Raw genomic sequence first — 9,895 nt, 5'->3', positions numbered from 1 at the left:
CTGTCTGCAGTCTCTGACCATCTCTCGTAGCCTGTCTACAGTCTCTGACCATCTCTCGTAGCCTGTCTACAGTCTCTGACCATCTCTCGTAGCCTGCCTGCAGTCTCTGACCATCTCTGGTAGCCTGCCTACACTCTCTGACCATCTCTCGTAGCCTGCCTGCAGTCTCTGACCATCACTCGTAGCCTGTCTACAGTCTCTGACCATCTCTCGTAGCCTGTCTGCAGTCTCTGACCATCTCCGGTAGCCTGCCTGCAGTCTCTGACTATCTCTTGTAGCCTGCCTGCAGTCTCTGACTATGTCTCGTAGCCTGTCTGCACTCTCTGACCATCTCTCGTAGCCTGCCTGCACTCTCTGACCATCTCTCGTAGCCTGTCTGCAGTCTCTGACCATCTCTCGTAGCCTGTCTGCAGTCTCTGACCATCTCTCGTAGCCTGTCTACAGTCTCTGACCATCTCTCGTAGCCTGTCTACAGTCTCTGACCATCTCTCGTAGCCTGCCTGCAGTCTCTGACCATCTCTCGTAGCCTGCCTGCTGTCTCTGACCATCTCTCGTAGCCTGTCTGCAGTCTCTGACCATCTCTCGTAGCCTGTCTGCAGTCTCTGACCATCTCTCGTAGCCTGCCTGCAGTCTCTGACCATCTCTCGTAGCCTGTCTGCATCTCTTGCATGGCGACAGGAAGTGAAAGAAAACCTCCCCCATGGGGTCACCGACAGAAATGAGGTGGTAACAAAAATGTGAACTGTTTCCCGCCATATGAAAAACTAAAACAGCAGGCCACGGAGGACACGGCGATTGTGAGGTAACGTCACCCGCTGTGGGCGGCATCGCTGATAGTTTCCTCCTTCATAGAGAAGATGGGAGGAGCCAATATCTGGGTGGCATACCTGGGGTCCGCTATGTTTGTGATGTCGTTTTCCACTTGCTGCTTGGAGGCTATTACTAGGCCGGCATCCTGACAGGCCCGGGTGGCATTCTCATATGAAGGGACTCGGTCCACTCCTATAACAGTGACATTTTCTTCTGAACCTGAGAAAACACAATGAAAGGAAACAGTCAGCCCGGGAAAATCTTATAAACTAAGTCTCCCTCTCTTCTGCATGAAGTGATCCCGTGCAAGATAAACGGCAGCGGCGTAACAATCGCCATAGCGACTAGGGTTGCCACCTTTTCTTAAAGCGAAACCCGAACACTCTAGCGGCACACAGACATATTTTTCGGGGAGAATGAGTCGCGGCTTATTCATACTGTATGTAATGAGCATCTCCCATTAATATGTAAATATCACAGTTGAGACTATTTTCAGTGGGGGGCCAGTAGCCCCTATCTTAATATTGGTTGCCTCTGTCTGCCTGACATCTTGTGTCCGGGTTCCTGGTTCCATGAAACCCGGACACAGCATTCAAAAGCCCGAACTGTCCGGGTGAATCCTGGACAGGTGGCAACCCTAATAGCGACCCATGTGGCCGCTATGGGGCCCGGGGCACAGGGGGGCCCGGCCAGAACATCCCCATGATGCCGTGCGGGCCGCCTGGGTCGCTATGGCATCGCAGGCTGCTGGCTGTCACTGGCGGCTGTGAGGAGGAACGCGCCGCTGTTCACATCACTGACAACAGGTCATTGATCTGCGCAGCGTCGCGTTCCTCCTCGAGTCAGTGACAGCCAGCAGCTGCGGAGGAGGAGGAAGGATCAATGGGACAACCTGACAGAAGTTAGAACCTTCCATTAGTCTAACCAACCCAAACAAAAAAAGGTTGGGCCGCAGTACGCGGTGCGTGTAAGGGCTCCCGCGGGAAAACGGAGCGGAGTGTGGGGATGGGAAGTATAAGCAGCTGTGTGGGCCAGGAGTAAAGTGTACCTGTGTACTGTGTGGGCCAGCAGTAACGTGTACCTGTGTACTCTGTGGGCCAGCAATAAAGTGTACCTGTGTGCTGTGTGGGCCAGCAGAAAAGTGTACCTGTGTGCTGTGTGGGCCAGCAGAAAAGTGTACCTGTGTGCTGTGTGGGCCAGCAGAAAAGTGTACCTGTGTGCTGTGTGGGCCAGCAGAAAAGTGTACCTGTGTGCTGTGTGGGCCAGCAGAAAAGTGTACCTGTGTGCTGTGTGGGCCAGCAGAAAAGTGTACCTGTGTGCTGTGTGGGCCAGCAGAAAAGTGTACCTGTGTGCTGTGTGGGCCAGCAGAAAAGTGTACCTGTGTGCTGTGTGGGCCAGCAGAAAAGTGTACCTGTGTGCTGTGTGGGCCAGCAGAAAAGTGTACCTGTGTGCTGTGTGGGCCAGCAGAAAAGTGTACCTGTGTGCTGTGTGGGCCAGCAGAAAAGTGTACCTGTGTGCTGTGTGGGCCAGCAGAAAAGTGTACCTGTGTGCTGTGTGGGCCAGCAGAAAAGTGTACCTGTGTGCTGTGTGGGCCAGCAGAAAAGTGTACCTGTGTGCTGTGTGGGCCAGCAGAAAAGTGTACCTGTGTGCTGTGTGGGCCAGCAGAAAAGTGTACCTGTGTGCTGTGTGGGCCAGCAGAAAAGTGTACCTGTGTGCTGTGTGGGCCAGCAGAAAAGTGTACCTGTGTGCTGTGTGGGCCAGCAGAAAAGTGTACCTGTGTGCTGTGTGGGCCAGCAGAAAAGTGTACCTGTGTGCTGTGTGGGCCAGCAGAAAAGTGTACCTGTGTGCTGTGTGGGCCAGCAGAAAAGTGTACCTGTGTGCTGTGTGGGCCAGCAGAAAAGTGTACCTGTGTGCTGTGTGGGCCAGCAGAAAAGTGTACCTGTGTGCTGTGTGGGCCAGCAGAAAAGTGTACCTGTGTGCTGTGTGGGCCAGCAGAAAAGTGTACCTGTGTGCTGTGTGGGCCAGCAGAAAAGTGTACCTGTGTGCTGTGTGGGCCAGCAGAAAAGTGTACCTGTGTGCTGTGTGGGCCAGCAGAAAAGTGTACCTGTGTGCTGTGTGGGCCAGCAGAAAAGTGTACCTGTGTGCTGTGTGGGCCAGCAGAAAAGTGTACCTGTGTGCTGTGTGGGCCAGCAGAAAAGTGTACCTGTGTGCTGTGTGGGCCAGCAGAAAAGTGTACCTGTGTGCTGTGTGGGCCAGCAGAAAAGTGTACCTGTGTGCTGTGTGGGCCAGCAGAAAAGTGTACCTGTGTGCTGTGTGGGCCAGCAGAAAAGTGTACCTGTGTGCTGTGTGGGCCAGCAGAAAAGTGTACCTGTGTGCTGTGTGGGCCAGCAGAAAAGTGTACCTGTGTGCTGTGTGGGCCAGCAGAAAAGTGTACCTGTGTGCTGTGTGGGCCAGCAGAAAAGTGTACCTGTGTGCTGTGTGGGCCAGCAGAAAAGTGTACCTGTGTGCTGTGTGGGCCAGCAGAAAAGTGTACCTGTGTGCTGTGTGGGCCAGCAGAAAAGTGTACCTGTGTGCTGTGTGGGCCAGCAGAAAAGTGTACCTGTGTGCTGTGTGGGCCAGCAGAAAAGTGTACCTGTGTGCTGTGTGGGCCAGCAGAAAAGTGTACCTGTGTGCTGTGTGGGCCAGCAGAAAAGTGTACCTGTGTGCTGTGTGGGCCAGCAGAAAAGTGTACCTGTGTGCTGTGTGGGCCAGCAGAAAAGTGTACCTGTGTGCTGTGTGGGCCAGCAGAAAAGTGTACCTGTGTGCTGTGTGGGCCAGCAGAAAAGTGTACCTGTGTGCTGTGTGGGCCAGCAGAAAAGTGTACCTGTGTGCTGTGTGGGCCAGCAGAAAAGTGTACCTGTGTGCTGTGTGGGCCAGCAGAAAAGTGTACCTGTGTGCTGTGTGGGCCAGCAGAAAAGTGTACCTGTGTGCTGTGTGGGCCAGCAGAAAAGTGTACCTGTGTGCTGTGTGGGCCAGCAGAAAAGTGTACCTGTGTGCTGTGTGGGCCAGCAGAAAAGTGTACCTGTGTGCTGTGTGGGCCAGCAGAAAAGTGTACCTGTGTGCTGTGTGGGCCAGCAGAAAAGTGTACCTGTGTGCTGTGTGGGCCAGCAGAAAAGTGTACCTGTGTGCTGTGTGGGCCAGCAGAAAAGTGTACCTGTGTGCTGTGTGGGCCAGCAGAAAAGTGTACCTGTGTGCTGTGTGGGCCAGCAGAAAAGTGTACCTGTGTGCTGTGTGGGCCAGCAGAAAAGTGTACCTGTGTGCTGTGTGGGCCAGCAGAAAAGTGTACCTGTGTGCTGTGTGGGCCAGCAGAAAAGTGTACCTGTGTGCTGTGTGGGCCAGCAGAAAAGTGTACCTGTGTGCTGTGTGGGCCAGCAGAAAAGTGTACCTGTGTGCTGTGTGGGCCAGCAGAAAAGTGTACCTGTGTGCTGTGTGGGCCAGCAGAAAAGTGTACCTGTGTGCTGTGTGGGCCAGCAGAAAAGTGTACCTGTGTGCTGTGTGGGCCAGCAGAAAAGTGTACCTGTGTGCTGTGTGGGCCAGCAGAAAAGTGTACCTGTGTGCTGTGTGGGCCAGCAGAAAAGTGTACCTGTGTGCTGTGTGGGCCAGCAGAAAAGTGTACCTGTGTGCTGTGTGGGCCAGCAGAAAAGTGTACCTGTGTGCTGTGTGGGCCAGCAGAAAAGTGTACCTGTGTGCTGTGTGGGCCAGCAGAAAAGTGTACCTGTGTGCTGTGTGGGCCAGCAGAAAAGTGTACCTGTGTGCTGTGTGGGCCAGCAGAAAAGTGTACCTGTGTGCTGTGTGGGCCAGCAGAAAAGTGTACCTGTGTGCTGTGTGGGCCAGCAGAAAAGTGTACCTGTGTGCTGTGTGGGCCAGCAGAAAAGTGTACCTGTGTGCTGTGTGGGCCAGCAGAAAAGTGTACCTGTGTGCTGTGTGGGCCAGCAGAAAAGTGTACCTGTGTGCTGTGTGGGCCAGCAGAAAAGTGTACCTGTGTGCTGTGTGGGCCAGCAGAAAAGTGTACCTGTGTGCTGTGTGGGCCAGCAGAAAAGTGTACCTGTGTGCTGTGTGGGCCAGCAGAAAAGTGTACCTGTGTGCTGTGTGGGCCAGCAGAAAAGTGTACCTGTGTGCTGTGTGGGCCAGCAGAAAAGTGTACCTGTGTGCTGTGTGGGCCAGCAGAAAAGTGTACCTGTGTGCTGTGTGGGCCAGCAGAAAAGTGTACCTGTGTGCTGTGTGGGCCAGCAGAAAAGTGTACCTGTGTGCTGTGTGGGCCAGCAGAAAAGTGTACCTGTGTGCTGTGTGGGCCAGCAGAAAAGTGTACCTGTGTGCTGTGTGGGCCAGCAGAAAAGTGTACCTGTGTGCTGTGTGGGCCAGCAGAAAAGTGTACCTGTGTGCTGTGTGGGCCAGCAGAAAAGTGTACCTGTGTGCTGTGTGGGCCAGCAGAAAAGTGTACCTGTGTACTGTGTGGGCCAGCAGTAAAGTGTACCTGTGGCTTTGCCCAGCATAGGTTAGCAGCTCGTCCGCCCGTTTCTACAAAAACTCACCTGATCCACTGACACAGAAAGCTGAGCGTATGCTCGGACAGTCTTTTATCAATATTCCCATGCTGTAGCCAGCGCAGGGAAGGAAGGGGGTCAGCCGCAGCATGACCTGCCGATGATCATCTATCCAGCCCCACCTGCGTGAAAGAGAAATCAATACATTTTATTAGCGTCCCTCCATTCTGTGTATGCCAAAGTATTGGTATTCCTGCCCATCCAGTTCTGAGGAGACCTGATATTTCTCTTCTGCAGCTAAGTCACACTTACAGGTCTTCTTCCCTCCCCCTAGGCTGTGACTAGACAGTGAAAGGAGAAGCAGCACAGTGATGAGCTCATCTATCTGCTCTCTCCTCCAGTCAGCATGTTTTTTTTGTTAGTACTTGGGCGCTGCAGCACAACTTATTGGCTTCTTGTGCTGCTTCCCCCCTCTCCCACTCTGATCTCTGCTGCACAGGAAGAGGCTGATAGCAAGTAACGTTCAGGCAATGACACTGTTTGCAATTGGATGAATTAATAAATACAGAGCTGCATTCATCTGCGTCTTTTATATCTGCCCGGAGTTCAGGTTTAAGGATTCCATGTTGGGAGCGGCAGTAGGACCTCACCACACCAATGTGCCTAACACTCTGCTTGCCTCTGACCACAGACCTCTATCTGCAAGTAGATGGCAAGCAGGGCCGTCCCCACCCTATATGCTGCCTGAGGCAATAGAAGGAGGGGTCGGGTGTGATGGGTGCTGCTGCTCGTGCTGGGGGGATGCGGAAGGAGGGGCAGCTGTGTTACCTCAGGCAGAGTGCCGTGCTGTCAGCTGCTCTCTGTCTGGTCCCGCCCAGCTCGGTGATGTCACTGGTTGCCAGGAGCTTGGCGGGACACCATCCAGAGCATCCCGCTCAGCTCCCTGGCAACCGATGATGTCAGTGAGCTGGACAGGAAACCGGACAGAGCGCCACAGGTTGCTAAGAGCTCTTGGCAACCTGGGATGCTGTGGCCGCCCCCCTAGGTATATGAACTCAAACATACGTTTCAGTGCAGCATTTTACAACAACAACAAAAATGAATTCATGATTAACTGTCATTGCTTTCATAATCAAAAACAGACAGAACTGGAGGGAGTTCTACTTTAAGAAGAGAAAACTCCATAGGACAGGCTTCACACCGCGGCATGCATTTTATGAATGGGCCAATTAAAAGGAATGCATGTGGATTATCACTGCAGGCTATAGCAGAGAGCAGATAGCGCTATCTGCTGTCCGCTATAAATGGGCCCCCAAGAGACCCTAAAGCAGAACTGCAGCCAAGCACGTGTGTGTGTACTATATTGCCAAAGTATTGGGACGCCTTTACACGCACATGAACTTTAATGGCATCCCAGACTTTTCTGTAGGGTTCAGTATTGAGTTGGCTCCGCCCTTTGCAGCTTTAATGGCTTCATCTCTTCTAGGAAGGCGTCCACAAGGTTTAGGAGTGTGTCTATGGGAATGTTGGACCATTTGTGAGGTCAGGTACTGATGTTGGAGGAGAAGGCCGGGCTCGCAGTCTCCGCTCTAATTCATCCCAAAGGGGTTCTATCGGGTTGAGGTCAGGACTCTGTGCGTCCAGTCAAGTTCCTCCCCCCCAAACTCCCCCATCTATGTCTTTGTGGACCTTGCTTTGTGCACTGGTGCGCAGTCATGTTGGAACAGGAAGGGGTCATCCCCGAACTGTTCCCACAAAGTTGGGAGCATGAAATTGTCCAAAATGTCTTGGTGTGCTGATGTCTTAAGAGTTCCCTTCACTGGATCTAAGGGGCCAAGCCCAACCCCTGAAAAACAACCCCACACCATAATCTCCCCTCCACCAAACTTTACACTTGGCACAATGCAGTCAGGCAAGTACCGTTCTCCTGGCTACCGCCAAACCCAGACACATCCATCGGATTGCCAGACAGAGAAGCGTGATTGGTCACTCCAGAGAGCACGTCTCCACTTCTCTAGAGTCCAGTGGCGGCGTGCTTTACACCACGGCATCCGACGCTTTGCATTGCACTTGGTGATGTAAGGCTTGGATGCAGCTGCTCGGCCATGGAAACCCATTCCATGAAGCTCTCTACGCACTGTTGTTGTGCCAATCTGAATGCCGCATGAAGTTTGGAGGTCTGTAGCTATTGACTCTGCAGACATTTGGCGACTTCTGCACACTGTGCGCTTCAGCATGCGCTGACCCCGCTCTGTCATTTTACGTGGCCTACCACTTCGTGGCTGAGTTGCTGTTGTTCCCAGTTGCTTCCACTTTGTTGTAATACCGCTAACAGGTGACCGCGGAATGTTTAGTAGCAAGGAAATTTCATGGAATACCTGAATCCAATGATTTGGAGGGGTGTCCCAATACTTTTGGCAATATAGTGTGTGTATATATCTGAACTGTCTGATCTGCCAATTTCTACCGTTATACAGTCAGAATGGGGCACCCTACTGAAGTGCTGCTGCTGCCTGTGTCACTTGGCTCCCTCCAACCTTGCTCACTTGTTTCAGGTTAGCACCTAGGATCAGAATGACATCCAAGCAGCTGGCCTTTATAGAAAGACGTCAGCGGAGGGAGCCTGCATATGTAACTTATGACAGGTGCACTTTATGGTCTGCGTAGAACATTCAGCATAGTACTTTTTTTTTTCATACTTACTTGCAGTACTCATATCCGTTTTTGTAGGCCCTAGTAATTTCTTCCATAGTCGCCAGTCGGCTGTGGTGCATGGCACAGACGGCTTTGGCCTGGAAATAATCCCCAGTGATGTTGCTCGGCATGAATACTCCAGACATAACTGCAAGACAGATATGAAGAAATGATGAAGCCACCGACAGGGTCCCAGTCACCTGCTATTAGGGCCGGCTCACACTTACCCGTCTACATTCTACTGCACGAACAAGCATACGTATAGCAATCTCATTCATTGCTATGGGCTTCATTTATAAAACTTCCGCACGGCGTATGCTGTTCACACGGCGCTAGCTCCCCTAGATGGTGCTACAGAGTATAAGGATTTCCTATACTTATGAGCGCCATTTTATCTTTGCACCCCATGTGTCTAGTTCAGTATTTGTCACCCTTTTTTTTAGTCATGGAACCCTTTAAAAGTGTGCAAAGTCTCAAGGCACACCAGTCTAAAATATCATGGATCTTAGAGGGGGTGGGGGGGTCCATGCAAAAAAAGCACCCAAAAAGTGGGTTTCCTCCTTTACATCAAAGTGCCCCCTTCAAATCGAGATCCCCCCACTTCACATCAGAGTCACCCTTTGCATCAGTAGCCCCCTCCCCCTTTTCACATCAGAAGCCCCACATTCATATCAGAGTCACCCCCTTTCACATCAGAAGCCCCACTTTCATATCAGAGTCACCCCCTTTCACATCAGAAGCCTCACTTTCATATCAGAGTCACCCCCTTTCACATCAGAAGCCCCACATTCATATCAGTCACCCCCTTTCACATCAGAAACCCCACATTCATATCAGAGTCCCCCCTTGCATCAGATGACCAAGCTGTTGCTTATGACCTGAATATATTATTTCGGCTTGGTTTAGGATACAGAGAACATCTATGGAAGAGAATATAAGTCTTTGTTACCTGGTATGTCTTGTGCAGAACATATTCCAAGCAGGGCAAGAAGGATAGAGAGACGCAAAGTTTGCTGAAGCATATTGTCCGTGTCCTTCCACGCTTAGGTGTGCGATAAGAGAGGAAGGGAGCCGTACCTGTGTCTATGGTGGGAGGGGTGGAGGACGGGCAGTGTAAGACACTCACCTGGAGCTAGGTGTGAGCGATGGAACATGACGCAGGTATGAAGCTGCACCTCAGTGCGTCATCCCCCTCCCATTCCTCAGAAGTCATCACACTCAACATTATCCAGAGTTACTCCTTGCACAGACACTACCCTCGTCTTTCCTCCGAATTCACTTTCCTATCAACGTCAATTCACTGATTAATACCGAGGATACAAAATGTTACTTCTTATAGGTAATCGCAGTTCATTAGAGTTACAGAAGTGAAAATGTTTTTGTTACTCTGAAAAGATAAGTGACCTCAGCCCTTCTTCTACGCTCGACGAACGCTCTACAAAACGCTCAAACATGAAAATCCCATTGTTTTCAATAGGTCTGGTTCACACCTTGGCGTATTTCAGCCCGTCCCTAACACGCTACGGCCCACGCCTGAAAAGGTACATGTACTACTTTGGGCCGTTTTTGTTGCGCGTTTCCATTGGGATACAGCCAATTAGCCCTTGGAAACGCGCGTTTGTTGCGCATTTTTTTTACCGCGAATCGCGGTAAAAAACGCGCGACAGACGCTCATATACAATACGCCTAGGTGTGAACCAGGCCTAATGGTGTGACATTATTAAGCCCCAAATAGGGTTTCCACTTTACCAGAGTCACGGAGAAGTGACATCTCTGCCGCCCAAATATAAGTGACATCACTACCCTCCAAATATGTTATATCTTACAAAAGCGACATCACCAGCCTCTATAGACACAAGTTATAATTT

At 51.6% G+C, this 9,895-nt stretch overlaps 1 protein-coding gene across 1 annotated transcript in view; it reads right to left on the bottom strand.

Moving 5' to 3' along the window:
* LOC108797570 (lymphatic vessel endothelial hyaluronic acid receptor 1-like) overlaps nt 1–9,119 on the bottom strand; it is a 28,561-nt gene extending 19,442 nt beyond the window's left edge. The window contains exons 1-4 of the mRNA XM_018569186.1: nt 8,977–9,119; nt 8,037–8,175; nt 5,382–5,515; nt 813–1,029 (exon numbers count right to left, since the gene is read on the bottom strand). Coding sequence (XP_018424688.1) covers nt 813–1,029; nt 5,382–5,515; nt 8,037–8,175; nt 8,977–9,049 — 563 coding nt within the window. The 5' untranslated portion in view covers nt 9,050–9,119. The remainder of the gene's footprint in view (nt 1–812; nt 1,030–5,381; nt 5,516–8,036; nt 8,176–8,976) is intronic.
* Nucleotides 9,120–9,895: the final 776 nt, after the last annotated feature.

Source organism: Nanorana parkeri, unplaced genomic scaffold (genome assembly GCF_000935625.1).
Source record: "Nanorana parkeri isolate BGI_ZX_2015 unplaced genomic scaffold, ASM93562v1 scaffold1298, whole genome shotgun sequence".
In the NCBI taxonomy this organism is placed as follows: domain Eukaryota; kingdom Metazoa; phylum Chordata; class Amphibia; order Anura; family Dicroglossidae; genus Nanorana; species Nanorana parkeri.
This window is presented reverse-complemented; position numbering and strand designations above follow the sequence as displayed.